This window comes from Callithrix jacchus, chromosome 1 (assembly GCF_049354715.1).
Source record: "Callithrix jacchus isolate 240 chromosome 1, calJac240_pri, whole genome shotgun sequence".
NCBI lineage: Eukaryota > Metazoa > Chordata > Mammalia > Primates > Cebidae > Callithrix > Callithrix jacchus.
In genome coordinates, this window is record NC_133502.1 from 171,621,838 (window position 1) to 171,642,066 (window position 20,229).

Below are 20,229 nucleotides of genomic sequence, written 5' to 3' on the forward strand. Positions count from 1 at the left end.
ATCTGAAAATCTTTATATTTAAAACTAAAAATTAAATGGTGGTAATTCACTTGAAAGAGGATTTTAACATCAGATTTAGGTTGTGAATTTCCTTAATGTTTATATAATTTGATATGATTCATAAGCATTTACATATAACTTCAGGACAGTTGCATAAATAATTTACATATTTTTTAACCATAACTGTAATCATTCACACATACTTATCTGATCCTTTTCCATATTCTTACATTTTCGCAGCTTTTGGTTTTTAAAGGCAGCATGATGGTGGTTAACTGTTGTTCACTCACTTTGGCATTCAGGCATATTTTTACTCTTTTGCTAGGAATCTATGGGCAAAAGTTCAGATGGAAAGTCCTATGTTATTACTGGGAGCTGGAATCCAAAATCCCCACATTTTCAAGTTGTAAATGAAGAAACTCCTAAAGGTGATACAGATTGTTGACATCATGAACAGAAATTTTAGTCTCGAGAAGATATGCAAAACTAAGGACCATCTGTTTGACCAATATCCAGTGTTTACCTAATTCTAGTGAAACCAAATAATTTGAATAGTTCTTCAGTTTATTATTAAATTTGACCTATAAGCAAAGTACTGTTTTTTTTCTTACCTTTCCATCTTCTTTTTCATTTTTTCTTTCCCTTTTCCTTTTCTATTTGTATGTTTATTTACTTAAAGACTTCTAAATTTTATTTATTTTTATAGAGAGGTAATCCATGCACATAAATGTTTAAAAATTTCAAAAGATTTATAGGGAAAAGTGAATCTGTCACAGTGTCCTGGGCTCCTTCCCAGAGGAATCACTGTTAGCAGTTTCTTATGTAGCTTTTCAGATACTCTATGCATAAAGAATCTGGGAGATATTTTAAATGCTCTTTGAATGGCATTTAATAGCTGCATAATATCCCATCCTTAAAATGTAATTTGCTTAATAAATGCCTGTTATTGAGCATTTTTTTCCCTTCAGTTTTTTGTTATTAATAACACTATAGATAAATGGTTAAAGGATATAAACAGACCCATTCACATACCATTGTTAACCAAATTTAAAAGTTGAGGATTATGAGTGTTGATGAGGGTTGTATAAAGAAGTCATATGCCACTTTTGCAGAACAATCTGGCAGACAGTGTTGTTGTTTTGTTTTGTTTTTTGTTTTTGAGATAGAGTCTCACTCTGTCACCCAGGCTGGAGTGCAGTGGCATGATCTCGGCTCACTGCAACCTCTACCTTCCGGGTTTAAGTGATTCTCCTACCTCACCCTGTCAAGTTCCAGGGACTACAGGCATGTGCCACCACACCTGGCTAATTTTTGTATTTTTAGTAGAGATCAGGTTTCACCATGTTGGCCAGGCTGGTCTCGAACTCCGTGCTCAAGTGATCTGCCTGCCTTGGCCTCCTGATATGACAGCTTTTAATTTTAAAAGCTGTAAAGTATATACTAGTGTCACTTACTTTACAAGAATTTTCAATATGGTTTTTTAAAAAAAACAGTAATGTGTCTAATAACATGTTTAATTGATGGTTTGCTTAAGTGTCTTGAAAGTTTATAATAAAAGTAATAGCTTTTAGGAATTTTTTTTTTTCTTTTATGGAATCTTATGAACAAATGTATTTGTCTTTTTGATTTACATCTTCAACCTCTCTCTTTCTTTGTTTAGATAAAGTCTTGTTTATGACCACAGCTGTAGATTTGGTAATAACAGAAGTACAGGAGCCTGTTCGATTTCTCCTGGAGACAAAAGTTCGCGTTTGCTCTCCTAATGAAAGATTATTCTGGCCCTTCAGCAAACGTAGTACTACTGAAAATTTCTTTTTGAAACTAAAACAGGTACTGTATTTTTCTATTACTGTAGAAGGGGGAATAAGGATAAATCACTTCTGAGGCTGATTTTTAAGCTCTCAGATCTTTAAGCAGTCGTGTGTATTTTAAATATATTAAGAGGAAAAATTATCTTTTTCTTATTTCCCCACCTATTTATCATTTTCATTGTTCTTTGTTTCTTCCCAAAGATCCACATTTCCATTTGGTTTCATTTACTTTCAACCTGAAGAACTTATATTAGCATTTCTTTTAGTGTAGATCTGCTAAAGATGTATTCTAGGTGAAAATGTGTTTTTTTGGCTTTCATCCCAATAGGATATTTTCACTTGATAGGATTCTGGTTGACTTTTTTTTTTTCTTCTTTCCTTTAAAGATGTCATTCTTATTCTTCTGGCTTGCATTGTTTTTGTTTTTTGGTTTTTTTGCTTTTGAGATGAAGTCTTGCTCTTGTCACTACCCGGGCTGGAGTGAAGTGGCACAATCTTGGCATACTGCAACCTCCGCCTCCTGGGTTCAAGTGATTTTCTTGCCTCAGTCTCCCGAGTAGCTGGGACTACAAGTGTGTGCCAGCACGCCTGGCTGATTTTTTTTTTTTTTTTTGTATTTTTAGTAGAGACAGGGTTTCACCGTGTGTTGGCCAGACTGGTCTCGAACTCTTAACCTCAGGTGACCCACCCACTCAGCCTCTTAGAGTCCTGGGCCACCATGCCTAGCTAGCCCTTCCATTGTTTTTTGATAAGTCAGCATTTTTTTTGTTCCTTTAGGTATAATGTGTCATTTTCCTCTTGCTGCTTTTAAGATTATTTATCTTTGGTTTTCAGATGTTTAACTGTGACATGACTAGGTATGATTTTCTTTCAGTTTATCCTGCTCATGATTTGCTGGGGTTCTTACATTTTTTAATTTATGCTTTTTTTTTTTTTAAACCAGATTTGGGGGATTTCTTCAACTTTTTTTTTCCTGCCTATCTCTGTTTTCTCTGATTCTGGGATTGTAATTATATATATTTTAGAGCTTTTTATATTATCCTGCAGATCTCTGAGGCTCTATTTTTCTCCCAGTCTTTTTTCTGTGTTTTCTTCAGATTTGACACTTTCTATTAATATAAGTTCACTGATTTTTATCAACTTCTAATCTGTTAGTCATTCAGTTAATTTTTAAAACATTTTCTATATTGTTTTTTGTTTTTTAAATGTCTGTGTGATTCTTTTTTGTCTGTTTGCTCTTGATTTCCTATATGTTCTTTTATATTGAGCAGCTTTTCTTTTAAATCCTTAAGCATAATTACATTACAGCTACTTTAGAATTTTTTCTGCTAATTTTCATGTATGATGTTGCACATTTTTGTTGATTCTTTGTAATTTTGGATTAAATGTTAAACATCTTAACTGATACATTGTAGAGACTATTCTGTTGCATTTTTCTGAAGAGTATTGATTTTTTTTTTTTTTAATCTCATAGTTGACTATCAAAGTCAAACTTTATACTTTGTTTTTCCTCTGGGTGGGTAGCAGCCAAAATCTCTGTTCCATTCTTTTATTCTTTTTTGGCCCCCTGTTGCTCTACTACTTACTGCTTCCATTTTTACTTTCCTTCGTAGCAGAACTCCTTGGAAGAAATTAAAGTCACCACTGATTTAAGTTGCTAATCTGAGTCCTCATTTTGTATATCAAATGTCTGTAACATTTGATACAGATGGTTACTTTCTTTTCCTTAAATCTCTTCTTTCTCTTAGTTCTCAGGACATCTCAAACATAACATGTCCAAAAAGGTTCATTATCTCATCTCCATCTAATCACTTCTCACCAGCTAGATTATAATAATCCTCAATGAGTCGTTACTTATAGCGATAGCCTTTTTTATTTTTATTTTTATACACGGGATCTTGCCACGTTGCCCAGGTTGGTCTTGACCTCATGGGCTCAAGAAGTCTGCCTGCCTCAGCCTCCCTAAGTGCTAGGATTACAAGGCATGAGCCACCACACCTGGCCTAGCAGTAGTCTCTTTACCCATCATACTGTTTCTATTTTTGTCCCCTTAAAATTTCTTTTCAATGTAATAGCAGCCTAAGGTCAGATCTTACCACTTTCTGCAAAAAACCCTCCAGCCTTGTTTTACTCAGTAAAAGCCACAGTTCTTGTTATGATTTAGTAGACCTTACCTGATCTGCCTGTTACATCATAAACACATTTCTCTCTTACTCTTTTCCTCTTGATTATTCACTCTGCTCTAACCATCTCTTAGGAACTTTACTACTACTTTTTCTTTCTGTTTGGAATGTTCGCCTCCTTCAGGTCCTTACCAACTTTTAGGTGTGCTCAGATTTACTTCTTGTCAACTCACCCTCACTACCCCATTTAAAACTGCAGTTTGCCTGCTCTTTCATTGGTACTGCCAATTCCCCCAACTTACAAATATTCTATTTTTTATTTTATTTTATTTTATTTCTGTGACAGAGGCTCGCTCTGTCACCCAGGCTGGAGTTCAGTGGTAAGATCTAGGCTCACTGCAACCTCCGCCTCCCAGGTTCAAATGATTCTCCTGCCTCAGCCTTCTGAGTAGCTGGTACTACAGGTGCACGCCACCACACGTGTAATTTTTGTATTTTCAATAGAGATGGGGTTTTACCATGTTGCTCAGGCTAGTCTCGAATTCCTGACCTCAAGTGATCTGCCCACTTTGGCCTCCCAAAGTGCTGGGATTACAGGCTTGAGCCACCATGCCTGGCCTTATTTAAAAATTTTTTTAAACAGACTTTTACATACTGATACATCGTGTAACATAGTTATTTTTATATTGTTTATCATCTGTTTTCCATATTAGAGTCCTCCACTAAGGAGAGATTCTTAATCTGTCTTATTCACTGACTTATCCCAAGTAAGTGGAACAGAGTAGTTCTCAATAAATATATGTTGAGTTGATTTTATTTACATACAACTTCTATTTTCTATTATATGAAATGAAAGTGTTGTATGTGGGCTTACTTGAATATACTTTTCCATATTACAAATTTTTATTTTGATAGCAGTAAGAATTTTGATTCTGGTGTATCCAAGTTAGCCCTATTGGGTATATTTAGAAAAAGGAAATAAGCAGAACAGAAATAGACATTTCTTTCCAGTGTTGTCCTAAGAGACAGAAAGTAAACCTGAGTTTCAGCACTATTCTCCTAGCTCTTCATTGTAGCAGAGGATTAGCACAGGGTCATCATCTAGAACTTGCGTTTGGAGTCAGAGCACATGGATTTTACCAATAACTTGTTAACTTTGAGCAAGTTCCCTCAACTCTCTGAGTCTCAGTTTACTAAATTGTAATTGGCAGAATAATAGAATCGTCCTCATAATGTTACTGTGGCATTAAATGAGAAACTGTACAACATGGCTTAGAATGGTTCCCAGTACATAGTAAGTTCTCTGTACATATTTGCTCTTATTATTGAGAAGGATTATAAACCTCTGTGAGACACCAAATTAATAAAAAAGCACTAAGTGATGAAGTCAGAACAGCATTGATTATTTAGATAGAGGGTCAGCGCCAGTAGAAGAATGCATCAGAAATTAAACCAGTTTACAAACATCACTTTGAAAGTTTACAGACTAACAGAGAATGATCTTTAAAAGTTTCTAGATGGTAAATAGAAATTGTTCATATATTTTTTATTTTATGTATATGTATATGTATATTTTACTAGTCTGAGAGTAGCTCTTTAGTAATTTTTAATAAAAAATTGCATTAAAAAAGTTGTTTAGAGTTATAACCTTTTAATCTTATTTTAGTGAACATAAGATTCCCCTGATCTTGCATTTCCTTTGACATCTAATGTTATACAACCTTGGATTCAAAGACTGCATAGACTTGCAAGGTTTTATGGTTGAATATAGAAGAATATATCTTTCTATGGAAACAAATTTATTTAATTTCATTTTTAAAAATTTTTTTAATTATTTAACTTTAGGTGCATACTATATCTGGCATTTCTCCCCATGTTATCCCTCCCCTCCCTCCCTACCCCCCGCTATCTCTCCTCTACCCCCCCAACTGCCCCCAGTGTGTGATTAATTTCATTGTTTTAATTTATTTTTATTTTTAGCAACCAGAATGAGAGCTGTGTGTTAATGTAAGGCTTTTAAATTATTCTCATACAGTATGTTATTCAAATAATAGAATAACTCCTATTAATAACTTCTTAAATTTTTTGTTAGGATAAAAATGACTTGACAGAGTAAACTAGCCAAAAACGTAACTAAAATGCAGCCCAGTAGACTGCTTTGGACTCTTCTGTTAAGGCTACAAACTAAACTTAAGCCAAGTTCCCAATATTTACTTTGCGAAAAGCAGCAGCATGTATGTGGAAGCTGCAGGGAGAGCAGGAAATTCCTAATGATCTTTTATTTTTCTCCATATTCGGATAAATCTTTGTATTATGTGGGGGCTTAGGGGGAGTGATAGGGAGTGAGAAAGGAGAGGTAGAATGAGAAGAATTTGAACAACTTTTTGCTGTGTTAAAGTATCTATCTAGAACACTGTTAATCTCACTTCTTGTAACTTAATAAATAAATTTATTCACTCTTTTACATTCATGGCATTAAAAAGTAATAACAGCTACTGCTAATTGATATTCAACTGTGATCATCATAGTCTTGACTACTTCACTTTTTAAAATCTTTTATTTTTCTTTATTTCACCAGATCCTTAGATTACTTTTATAAACCAAATTATTCAGAGAAAGAATCTACAATTTTCTATCGCTGAAATGTGATAAGTATCTATGACAGAAAAAAAGAGATTTATTTACTTTGAAAATAATTTAGAAATAGAAAACATCTTGAAAGGAGAAAAAAAAACCCATAAAACATACAGGCAAATTTGTATTTCGTGAGCTACTCACACCCTCACACTTGTTCACCAGTCTCTAAGATGAAAAACTCTCTTCCAAAATGAATTCAGTCAGCCACCAACAATGATGTTATTAATAGGAATATGGATCAATTTCACAAAGAAGCCAATGAATCCCATTTAGCAAATCCTATTGCTGTTGCCATGGCAATCTTCTGGAAGTCTTTTCTATCAGGTTTGGTGCATCTTTTAACCAGCCAAATGGAGTCCTTTACAAACTGCTGACTTGGCTCAACAAACTGCATTGCCTGATCCATGACTGCCTGCCCAACCGCCACCTAAAATGACAGGGACACGTAGCACTGGACCACTTTTTAAAATCTTACATAGTTTTCACAGTGATTCAATGAGGATAAATAGTATTTTCACTTTTTAGATGTGGAAACTGAGATCCAAAGATATTTAGCAGTAGATTTTGTGGGATGTCATATGAACAAAACATATGTTTAAGCCTGTTAAAAGTCTCAGCCAGGATACTCTCCACAGAAACATGCTACTTTTGTCTTTTCATCTATAAAACTAATTTTAGTATTTATTGAAATTAAACATAATTTAAATTTTTAATCATTTTCAGTTCCCCTTAGACTGAAAAGGAAATAATGCTACACAGAGAAAATTTTAAAAATATACAACAAACAGCAATTTTGTTTTTTGCTACCAGTAAGGGAAAACAATATGTAAATGCTTTTTAAGACGTGTGTTTAAAAATTGATTCTTTTTCCTTTCACTAAAATAATCTGGTGACTCAGCAACTCCTTTTTGTTCTGGAAGCCTTCTTGTCTGTGAGATTGTTATATTAAGACAGCATCATATTAGAGAAGAAACCTTAAAAATTAGTAGAGATGGGAGGATTGCTTTCTTGGATTTAAATTTTCTTATACCATTTACTGAAAGAGGAAGAAAATGATCTGATGAGTAGATTTTCCAGCAGTGACATAAGGTGAACAGAAGACCAATTAAGCCTTCTCAGAACTATAGAATAATAGAATTTTTATTGCCAAATAAACTATAGGGGTCTTAAAATCTTTCATAAAATTACTGTTTTATAAATGAGGAAGTTGATATCCGAAAGACTTAAGTGGTGTGGCCAAGGTTGTACAGATAACTAGTATAAACCAAAACTGGATACCTGGGCCTCTTATTTTAATTTGCTGAGAGTGTATACCTCTCAAGATAAAAATATCCAGATGCTTTCTACTCCACTGCTAAATTGAGAGGTGTGTGATAGTAGGTTGTTCCAGTATTTCTGATGGGAAGTGTGATCACTTAGTTAAGGTGGTGACCACTGGGTCTCTCCTTTGTAAAACTAGAGTTTTTCTTTACATTTATTTAGCAAGTAATCTTTGGGGGTGATACTTTGGCAACTTGCAAATATCCTGTCCTCAACAATGTCTTTTTTTTTTTCCTCACTTTGCTGCCCAGCCTGGAGTGCAGTGTCAAAAGCATGGCTCGCTATAGCCTTGACCTCCTGGGCTCAAGTGATCCTCCTGCATCAGCCTCCCAAGTAGCTGGGATCAAGGCGCACCACCATGCTTAGCTATTTTTTTAATTTTTTATTGAGATGGAGTTTCAGTACATTGCCTAGGCTGGTCTCAAACTAGAGTTTAAATGATCCTCCCACCTCAGCCTCCCAAAGTGCTGAGATAATAGGCATGAGCCACTACGCCCAGCCAACAACTTCTTGACTAATGTTGTTAGTGTCCGTTGGTGATACTTAACCTGAATCACTTGAATTCATTCACATATTTTCAATGATAGTTTGACATTACAAAAGGATTTTCTTTTTGAAATATTTATTTGCATGTATCTTATTTATAGTAACAGTAATAAATTTATTTGCCTTATCTTTATCAAAAAACTAAAAAAATCTTGCAATTAATAATAGAATTATTGGGTGAAATTTAAGAGTTTATGGAACTTCTTTTTGTCTTTTTTTTTTTTTTTTTTTTTTTTGAGACGGAGTTTCGCACTTGTTACCCAGGCTGGAGTGCAATGGCGCGATCTTGGCTCACAGCAACCTCCGCCTCCTGGGTTCAGGCAATTCTCCTGCCTCAGCCTCCTGAGTAGCTGGGATTACAGGCACGCGCCACCGTGCCCAGCTAATTTTTTGTATATTTTTTAGTAGAGACGGGGTTTCACCATGTTGACCAGGATGGTCTCGTCTTTTTGTCCTTTGAATATGTTTCAGTAAGATTATAATGGGTACTGTTTAAAAATTACATGGAATAATTTTTCATTGTGGTTCTCTTACCATTTGACATATAGTTAGGTTCATTTGTTTCTATTTAGTTTAGGGACTTGGGATTTTTTTTTCCTTTTTTTTGAAAATGTAAAATACTTATAGAAGTCATAATTATATAGAAATGTATACTCAGAATTCTTGCTTCCATTTGTATCTCCTTATCCTCATACTCACAGATAACAATTATTATTGGTTTCTGGTTTATTATCCCAATTTTATTTTTGTGAAGATAAAATTCTGTATATTTTTAACCTCCTTTTAAAATAAAAATTAGCATACTACATATATCTTGTCCTATACATTGCTTTGTAAACTTAATATATCTTGGGGATTATTCCAAATCAGTACATAGAGAGTTCCTCATTTCCGTTTTAATGGCTATTTAGTACTGACTTGTTTGGATGAACTGTGAGTTTTTCAACCAGTCATCTGTTGATGGACACTTCGACTGGTTTCCAGACGTTTGCTATTCCAAATAATGTTGCGGTGTGGACTCTTATGTATGTGTTACTTTGATTTTATGAAAGTACATCTTAGAATAGACTCCTGTTATTTTAATCAGTGACACATAAGGTGAATATATATATGATATTGTTATATTTGCCAAATTCCCTTCTATAGAGGGTGTAACTATGGACATTAGCAGAGTATGAGAATACCTATTTCTCTGCAGGGTTGTCGAGTGTATTGCCAAACTTAAGATCTGATCAGTGAGGCAGTGATAGTTTTAGTTTATCCTCTGCCTTTTTAATGTATAAGTGTGACTTTTCTGTGAATTTTCTATTTGTATCTTTTGCTCATTCTTCATTTTTCTCTTTGATTTTGGCCTTTTTCCTCTTTATTTTTAAAAGCTCTTCATATAGTCAAGAGATTATTTTAACTTATGTCATGGTGATTCTTTTTTTTTTTTTGAGACGGAGTTTCGCTCTTGTTACCCAGGCTGGAGTGCAATGGCGCAATCTCGTCTCACTGCAACCTCCGCCTCCTGGGTACAGGCAGTTCTCCTGCCTCAGCCTCCTGAGTAGCTGGGATTACAGGCATGCGCCACCGTGCCCAGCTAATTTTTTGTATTTTTTGTAGAGATGGGGTTTCACCATGTTGACCAGGATGGTCTCGATCTGTTGACCTCGTGATCCACCCGCCTCGGCCTCCCAAAGTGCTGGGATTACAGGCTTGAGCCACCGCGCCCGGCCCGTGATGGTGATTCTTTTTGGGTTTGCCATGCAGTTTGTTTTTATGTCCTTGAATTTATCAACACTTTCTTTTAAAGCTTTCTGGATTTGGGATCATAGTTAGAAAGGCTTTCTTAACTCCCAAGTTACAAAAAAAATACACTCTTCTGTTACTCTTCTATTTTATACTTATATGGTTTCATTTTACTGCTTTTAGATCTCTGATTCATTAGTATTTTACTCTGATGTACTCTGGTATATAGCACAAAGTATGGATTTAATTAATCTTTTTCCAAATGGATATTCTCTTGTCCCAACAGCATTCATTAAAAACTATTAACTTTTCTACTCAGTGATTTGAAATGCTACCCTTATCATGTATGAAATTTCTATGTGTGTTTGGACCTCTTTCTGGTATTTATATTCTGTTCCACTGGCCTTGCATTTGTATCACACTGTTTTAATTGTGTATACTTTATGTTTATTTATTTATTTTGAGATGGGGTCTTGCTTTGTCACCCAGGCTGGAGTGCAGTGGATCTCAGCTCACTGCAGCCTCCATCTCTCAGGTTCAAGCAATTCTCCTACCTCAGCCTCCTGAGTAGCTGAGGTTATAAGGGGACACCACCACGCCTGGCTAATTTTTGTATTTTTAGTAGAGATGGGGTTTTACCATGTTGGCCAGGTTGGCCATGAACTCCTGACCTCAGGCGATCCACCCTCCTCGGCCTCCTGAAGTACTGAGATTACAGGTGTGAGCTAGTGCACCCGGCCATATGTGGATTATATAGTATATTTTAATATCTGGTAGGACTACCTTCCCGCTCCAAATACTCCTTTCTGTGGGTTTTCCTGAATTTTCTTACTTGTTTATTTTTTATATAAACTTTATGTTCACATCTAGCTCTGGAAAAAAAAAAAACTGGTGTTTTTCATTTGTTTGTCACTCTGGAGTACAGTGGCACAATCCTGGCTCACTGCAACCTCTGCCTCCCAGGTTCAAGTGATTCTCCTGTCTTAACCTCCGGAGTAGCTGGGACTTCAGGCACGTGCTACCATGCTCACCTAATTTTTTGTATTTGTAGTAGAGATAGGGTTTCATCATGTTGGCCAGGCTGGTCTTGAACTTCTGACTCCAAATAATCCACTTGCCTAGGCCTCCCAAAGGTCTGGGATTATAGGCATGAGCAACTGCACCTGGCCTGTTTTTTGTTTGTTTGTTTGTTTTCGAGACAGAGTCTTGCTCTATTACATAGGCTGGAGTGCCATGGAATGATCTCGGCTCACTGCAGCCACTGCCTCCTGGGCTCAAGCGTTCCTCCTGTCTCAGCCTCCTGAGTAGTGGGGACCATAGGTGCTCACCCCTACACCCAGCTAATTTTTTGTATTTTTTTTTTTTTTTTTTTTTTTTTTTTTTTAGAAGAGATAGGCTTTTGTCTTCATTGCCCAGGCTGATCTCAAACTCCTGGGCTCAAGTGATCTGCCCATATTGGCCTCCCAAAGTGTTGGGATTATAGGCATGAGCCATCACGCCTGGCCACTACTAGTGTTTTTATTGGGGAAAACTGACATCTTTATGATGTTGAGTCATCTTATCCAGAAACATGGGATGTCTTTCCATTTATTCAAGTTCTGTGCTTTTTTTGTCTTGTCAGTGTGCTTTTAATTATTTTATATGTATATAACTTATGTATATTTCATAAATATATGTAATTTAAAAACATTTAAATTATATATGTAATTTAAAACCTATATTTAAGTTATATGTATAATTTAATTTATGTAAGTTTTATATTTAACATACATAACTGAAAAAGCTTTTTACTGTAGAAAATTCAAACATACACAGAAATTGTAAAATAATATAATGAATACCTGTGTACTATTACCCAGCTTCAACAATTAACATTTTTTAGAGTTAGAGTTTTTGACTTACAGATTTGATCCAGTCATTGACTGTATCTGACTTCAAAAAGTGGTATGTGCTTTGGTCACTATGACTTACAGAAGAGTTTCTAAATGGACCACATTGGTTTGTTTAAGATAAAGAGCTATTGGGCCGGGAGTGGTGGCTCACGCCTATAATCCCAGCACTTTGGGAGGCCGAGGCGGGTGGATCACGAGGTCAACAGATCGAGACCATCCTGGTCAACAAGGTGAAATCCCATCTCTACTAAAAATACAAAAATTAGTTGGGCATGGTGGTGTGCACCTATAATCCCAGCTACTCAGGAGGCTGAGGCAGGAGAATTGCCTGAACCCAGGAAGCGGAGGTTGCAATGAGCCGAGATTGCATCATTGCGCTCCAGCCTGGGTAACAAGAGCAAAACTCCGTCTCAAAAAAAAACAAAAAAAGAAAAGGACAGAGTTGAGTAGTTGCAATAGAGACAGCTGGCTCATATATTTGGCCCTTTACAGAAAAGTTTATGGACTTCTGTATTAAACAGTGCCTCAGGATGATATTGAAAGAACTTGTTGCTGCTATCTTGGCCTTACTTCCATGATAGATGTAATTTTTTTAAGAACCCAAATGTACATTGCAATGATAAAAATCTGTTCTGTCTGATATTTCCATAAGTAATCAACATCTTATTCCCCCATTTCCCTTTCTGTGTTTTTACTTTGGTATGTGTATATTTCTTTTTGGTATAGCCACCTTTCTAGTTTTCTCTACCTTTTTCTATAGCTCTCCCTTTTCATTCTTCCCTGTATTTCATGTTGCTTTTTTCTCCTCCTCCTTATATTGGCTGTAATGTGGAATGTTAATGTATTTTTACAACATGTATTGTAGTGTAAAGTTTTATATTTTGGGTTTAAAATTTTTAAGTCAGTTTAAATTACTCAGATTTTATTACCACCAGGTCTGCTTTACAAGAACTTCTGAAAGAAGCATTACACACAGAAAGGAACAACCAGTATTAGCCTTTCTAAAAATATACCAAAAAGTAAAGAACATCAACATAAAGAAGAATTTACATCAACGAATGGATAAAATAGCCAGTTAACATCAAATGGCAGTAACCCTAAATTTAAATCGACTAAATCCCCCAATCAAAAGATACAGCCAAAACCTAACAGTATACTACATCTAGACCCATTTTATATCCAAGGATACACAAAGAATCAAAACAAAGGGTTAGAGAAAGATTTACCAACCAAATGGAGAGCAAAAATAAATAAATAAACAAAAAGTAGGAGTTGCAGTTCTCGCATTTGATAAAATAGATTTCAAAGCAACAAAGATACAGTGGTAAAAGGATCAGTGCAACAATAAGAGCTAACGATTCTAACACCCAGATACATAAGACCCATAAAGAGATTTAGGCTCAACGAGACAGAAAATTAATAAGGATATCCAGTACTTGAACTCAGATCAGGAACAAGTAAACTTAATAAATATTTATAGAGCTCTCCACTTTAAATACACAAAATATACATTCTCCACTTTAAATACACAAAATATTGATCGGCCATTATTAATACCCATTTTTAGAATAAAGCAATATTCCTGTTCTCTCTCCCTCTTTTTCTATGTCTCCTTCTCTCCTCTTTTTTCTAAAAAAAAAAAGAAAATAGAACTTCTGATTAGAAGGAGAGTTGACCAGGCAGAAAGGTGATGAGACCCTTAGGTAGGAGTCAGGAGCAGAGCCTGGTACTTGTTTTGGATTGTGCCATGTCTCTGGGTTTTAGAAAGTAGACCATCAAATGTTTAAATGATGCTCCAAAAGTTAGGTAACTCCTCAAGGTTACACAGCCTTCAAGTGGTAGCACCTGGATTTAAACTTCTAACTCTATAGCCAGTGATCTTAGGAATGTCTGGATCTTAGTATTTTTCTGCTGAAACACAATAGAATTCCCATAGCTATTACAAGTTCAAGTATGAGAAGGAATGAAAAAGAAAACTGCATAAAGATTTCTAAAAAATAATAATAATAAATTATATGCTTGCCTCAAAGTAAAACCAAAATACAAATCAATTGGAGTAATCAGAATTTTTGTGGTTACTGTTGATGTGCTCCCTGCCATTTACCTCCCCATGGTCCCACCCCAACTCCAGGTTGTACCTTTCAGTTTAAGGAAAAGTTATCTACATTGTTATAAGAAAAAGGAGTGGGGATAAAACACTGAAACATTAGAAGTAAGAGAATTTTCTTAAAGTTTATGTTTTAGAATAATTTAAAACCCTTTTCCATATAGTTTTATATAGGAAACCTTAAAGGATACCTTAACTAATTTGGAAGATACAGAACTGTTAGTTTTTTAGTTGACACTGGCTAAACATTGGTAGTTGGATATTTGACAATATGGTTTGAAGACAAGTTGCAGAACTAGAGTACTGCTCAGTAAATGCTCTATTTTCCTAAGGATTTTAAGATCTAAACATATACTTTGCATTTAAAAGTATAATTTAAATGTTACATTAAATGTAGATATTCAAAGAAACGTAATTTATTCTCACATCCTGTATGAAATCAGAGGTAGTGCTTAATTAAAAACATAATTAACTTTACTGCTTAGTAAATAATATTTTTTCATCCTCAAGATAAAGCAAAAGGAGAGAAAGAGTAATACTGACACGTTATATGAAGTTGTATGCTTGGAAAGTGAATCAGAAAGAGAGAGGAGGAAAACCACAGCTAGTCCTTCCGTTCGCCTTCCACAGTCTGGATCACAGAGTTCAGTGATACCTTCTCCTCCAGAAGATGATGAAGAGGAAGGTAAACTGCATGGATAACTTAATTTTTTTACTTGGGGGTGGAGAACTATGCAAACTATTAAAATTGTATTGGGGATTGATAATGTGATATGGCATTTAGAATTCATTTAATGAATTCCTTATTAGAGTCTACTATATGTAAGTAGCTGTCAGAGATTTAAAAATGATTAACACTGAGCTTTCTTTAAGATAGTTGTAGCCCAGTTGGAGAAATGAGATTTATAATTAGCTCTTTTTAAACAATCAGTTTAGTACTAGCTTAGTGTATTTGTACTTTTTTTTTTTTAGCAAATTTGACAAAGCTTACACCTAAAGAAATATTCCTCTCTCAACAGATTCATTTTGCAGGAACAAATTCACTTTCCAAAATAGGGCTTTCACACATGACCCTTTCACCAAATATATTTATAAATACAAATCTTTATATATTATTGTGTTTCACACTGATAATTAAGAATACACTGGTTCTTTGTTTCTTTTTTTTTTCCCCCTGGCTAAATCTATTGAATTAATTTGTCATTCTCTATTAAAAGATGTATTTTTAATGAGGCATGAAGGAAGAGGGGGCACAGGAAACATGAATGTTCGAGAGTCATTTTCTAATTTCTAACTTAGTACCAGGGCTTCGAATTTAATGGAAGAAAAGCTCATTACAATATAAGGTCATGTGAGCCATGTATCTATATGTGAAGCTCACAAGAAATGTTCTGGAAATTCATACAGGAGAATTTGGTTTTCGTTGTGGGGAATGTTGTGGGTCATGATAGAGTCGTTTTTGAGTTGGGACTTTTAAGTGCAAGGAGAATCTAGTAGGCATCAGTGGAGTTATTTGGAATTTTTAGTTAAGAAATTGCATTAACAGGCCGGGCGCGGTGGCTCAAGCCTGTAATCCCAGCACTTTGGGAGGCCGAGGCGGGTGGATCACGAGGTCGAGAGATCGAGACCAACCTGGTCAACATGGTGAAACCCCGTCTCTACTAAAATACAAAAAATTAGCTGGGCATGGTGGCGCGTGCCTGTAATCCCAGCTACTCGGGAGGCTGAGGCAGGAGAATTGCCTGAACCCAGGAGGCGGAGGTTGCGGTGAGCCGAGATCGCGCCATTGCACTCCAGCCTGGGTAACAAGAGCGAAACTCCGTCTCAAAAAAAAAAAAAAAAAAAAAAAAAGAAATTGCATTAACAAAGGCATGGGGATGGCAAGAGTGATTGATATGGTTAAATGAGATATGTATCCATGATTATATGTACTTTCTTAAAGGTTTGAGTAAGTACTGACTTTCTTCATATTTAGAGTGAGCACTGAGTTTCCAATACCTACTGTCTGCTATAACTCCCATTGCCCTTATGATTAATCAACTTAGTATCATTTATTAGTAATACTAATGGCCACCAGTTACTAAGTGCTAAATATGTAGTAAGCAGGCGCTTTATTTATATAATGCTCAGGATAATCCTGAACAATAGGATGTATTACTATCCTCATTTTGCACATAAAGAAATGGAATCTGACTGGGTGTGGTGGCTCACACCTGTAATCCCAGCACTTTGGGAGGCTGAGGCAGGAGGATCACTTGAGGTCAGGAGTTTGAGACCAGTCTGGCCATCATGGTGAAACCCTATCTCTACTAAATACAGAAAATTAGCTGGGCATGGTGGCGCACGCCTTTAATCCCAGCTACTCGGGAGGCTGAGGCAGGAGAATTGATTGTACCCAGGAGGTGAAGGTTGCAGTGGCTAAGGTTGTGGCATTGCACTCCAGCCTGGGCAACAAGAGCAAACCTCTGTCTCAGAAAAAAAGAAATGGAATCTCAAGAAGGTGAATTTGCCCAAGGTTACACAGCTAGAAATTGGCAGAGTCAGGATTTGGATGTAGGTCTATGAGTCCATAGTCATAGCTGTAACCTACATCATCTCTTGCATTTAGTTCACATAAAGCATTTTTGAAGTACAGAAAAAGCATGTATATTGTTTTTGATGTCAGAGATGCAATTCAGAGTCTCCCTGCAGAGCCAATTTTAAGTCGTATGTTATATCTGGGAAAGGTGGATTGTTTCCACTGTTTGAAGTTGTCTGTTGTATAACTGTCACTCTTGAGATTTGTAGTTTCTCTTCTAGGTCAACCCTGGTTAATATGACAGAGCAAGTAAAAATGTACATAACTCTCCTCTCCTAACACTCAGCAATTAAAACAAAACAAAAAAAAATTGAGAAAGACACTATTATGAAACCAGAGAATGCTTAAATCTTCATACCATAGATTTTTAGGAATATTTGCTGGTTGAAAAGAAATCTGGACCCAACTAAAGGTCCATCAGGACTGACATCAAGTTTTATTTTATAGCAGACATACTTTTTTTTTTTTTTTTTTAATTTTTAGGGGGTTCAGAAGGCCACTACTGATAGATCTTAACTAGGGAGGGATAAGGACTAATAGCAGTGTGTACTCCCTGGGGAAATTGTGGAAGACTAGAACATAAGGTCTGTGGAAGAAAGGAGCGTATCTGCTTTTGCCTTGTGTTGTTTCCCTAGTGTATACCACAATATCTGGTATGTAGTAGGTGCTCAATAAATATTGGCAGTATGGGGAATCCCCTAGGATCCATTTTTATAGTGAACAGTTAATAACAGAGGAGAACTGGGACTAAAGAAAACTATGTGGCCATGCTATCTTTTAATTCTCCCTAACCCAATGTACAAACCAGGGAAACCGATCCTGCTTTGATCTGTTTGCTTTGAGGAAATAAATGATTACATTTCTCCAGAGAAGCTTCTTACCCATAAGATATTTGGCAGAAAACCAGCCAGAATGATGTTTAGAAGCATCATTCTGAAACTCAGATGCCTATCCTACCCCTAACTTAGATAATGGGTTCTTAACATAGATTTTAAATTACTGCTACCCAGATTTATTGAAAGTATCCAAAACACGAGAGATAATTTTGTAAGATAAAGTCTTCCTAATATATTTGAAGAAATTATCATTCCTTCTAAATTTTAGTACGTTTTTCTCTTTTAGTTTTTTGAGACAGAGTCTCACTCTGTCACCCAGGCTGGAGTGCAGTGGCACGGTTTTGGCTCGCTACAGTCTCTGCCTACTGGGTTCAAGCAATTCTCCTGCCTCAGCCTCCTGAGTAGTTGAGACTACAGATGTGTGCTACCATGTCTGGCTAATTTTTGTTTTTATTTTTTTATTTTTAGTGGAGATGGGGTTTTGCCAGGTTGGCCAGGCTGGTTTTCAGCTCCTGACCTTGTGATCTGCCTGCCTTGGCCTCCCAGAGTGTTAGAATTACAGGTGTGAGCCATCACACCCAGCAAATTTTAGTACATTTTTCATAGCCACCTTTCCCCAAAGAGTTGTATTTAATATATTGGTGTTTCAATGAATAGAAAATTACTTGAGAGATTAGAAAGCAGGGCCAGTCTGGCAAGGTAGTGAGGTTGGGGACATTTACCATAGTGCTCTTGAGCCTTCTCTATCACCCAGGCTGGAATGCAGTGGCGTGAACTTGTCTCACTGCAACCTCCGCCTCCCGGGTTCAGGTGATTCTCTTGCCTCAGCCTCTCAAGTAGCTGGGATTACAGGCGCCCACCAACACGCCTGGCTAATTTTTGTATTTTTACTAGAGATGGGGTTTTACCATGTTGGCCAGGCTGATCTCAAACTCCTGACCTCAGATGGTCTGCCCACCTTGGCCTCCCAAAGTGCTGGGATTACAGGCATGAGCCACTGTGCCTGGCCTAACCTTTCTCTTCTTTACCTTATTCATCCATATACAGAAGATCTCTCATATTCGGTCTCTCATCTTCTGTGTCCCACCAGCAAAACTGATAATAATGTCCAAGCATTATAATACAAAGAAGTTCAATAAGAAGTATCACAGATTTCTGAGTTTTTTAAATTAGTACTTTTCAGATAATTGCTGTCTCTATTGGGGATGCAGATTCAACATGTAGTCATTAGAGATGTAAAGATCCAAACTTTATTTAGGTAAATTAAGCCAAAAAATAAAAACAAACAACTCTAGAAAGAGCATTGGTGAAGACAAATGGAAACAAGTACTGTTGTAACCCAGTTAGTGGAATTGTAAATTGGTAGAACATTTGGAAGTCAGTTTGTTGGAAATTTTCAGTATTCTTTAAAGTATGCATTTTTCTTAAACTGAGAAAGTATGTTTCTGGGCATATACCTGATGAAAGCAATGAGATATATTCATCCTGATTCTGTTTGTAGCAAAAAGTTAAAAACTCCCCAAGTGTCCAACAAGAGGATTAAGTAGATATCTTAGTCCATGTTTATTCTCTGCTTTCATTATGCTTTTCAGTTCTTCTCATGCCTTGATCAATGTCACTTTTTTCATTGTCTTCATATCTTACAATCTCTAACTTCTACCTTGAATTTACTTTTCTTAATTGAATTAAGTTAGAAATCATTCATTTTGGTCTTTTAAAGTTTTTTTTTGCTTTTTGAATAAATTAATATTTGCCATTTTAGAAAATTTGGAAAGTCAAAAAAACAAAAAAGAGCAGAAAAAAATACCAATCATAACTCCATCACTCAGAGGGAGTAATTGTTAGTGTTTTGTATACTTTATACCAATCTTTTCTATATTTTAACATAGACTAGATCATAATGAAAATTAAGCTCTTTATATTTTTATTTTATACCGTATTTTCCCATATCATTTATATTAGTCCATTCTCATACTGCTAACAAAGACATACCCAAGGCTGAGTAATTTATTAAGAAAAGCGGTTTATTTCATTTATTTATTTTTTTGAGATGGAGTCTCACTCTGTTGCCCAGACTGAGTGCAGTGGCACAATCTTGGCTCACTGCAAAATTTATAAAGAAAAGACACTTAATCGGTTCACAGTTCTGCAGGGCTGGGGAGACCTCAGGAAACTTACAATCGTGGCAGAAGGGGAAGCAAACACGTCCTTCTTCACATGGCAGCAGGAAGAAGAATGAATGCCAGGAGGGGAAATGCCAGATGCTTATAAAACTGTCAGATCTCATGAGAACTCTTTTACTGTTATGACAACAGCATGGGGGAATCACCCCCATGATTCAGTTACCTCCCATTGGGTCCCTCCCATTACATGTGGGGTTATGAGAACTACAATTCAAGATGAGATTTGAGTGGGGACACAGAGCCAAACCATATCATCATCATATAAACATAAATATCAACCTGCAATTACATTTACATTATATACATATAATTTCTTCAAGCATTCTCTACTCCCACTGTTGGACAGTTAGGTGGTTTGAAATTTTTTATCTGTTTTAAATAAGACATATTTTTATGCATAAAGCTCTCTGCTTTGAAAAATGAGAGAAAATACCATATTTTGAATCCTATGGTTTTATAATTAAA

At 35.9% G+C, this 20,229-nt stretch overlaps 1 protein-coding gene and 1 pseudogene across 14 annotated transcripts in view; one reads left to right on the forward strand and one right to left on the reverse strand.

The window, feature by feature from the left end:
- Positions 1-20,229, forward strand: part of RABGAP1 (RAB GTPase activating protein 1) — a 181,766-nt gene that overhangs the window by 70,027 nt on the left and 91,510 nt on the right. For all 14 annotated transcript variants that reach the window (XM_078375632.1, XM_035256796.3, XM_078375643.1 and 11 more), the window contains 3 exons: positions 326-428; positions 1,661-1,830; positions 14,678-14,852. In XM_078375632.1, coding sequence (XP_078231758.1) covers positions 326-428; positions 1,661-1,830; positions 14,678-14,852 — 448 coding nt within the window. The remainder of the gene's footprint in view (positions 1-325; positions 429-1,660; positions 1,831-14,677; positions 14,853-20,229) is intronic.
- On the reverse strand, positions 6,665-6,992 carry LOC118144259 (protein transport protein Sec61 subunit gamma pseudogene; annotated as a pseudogene).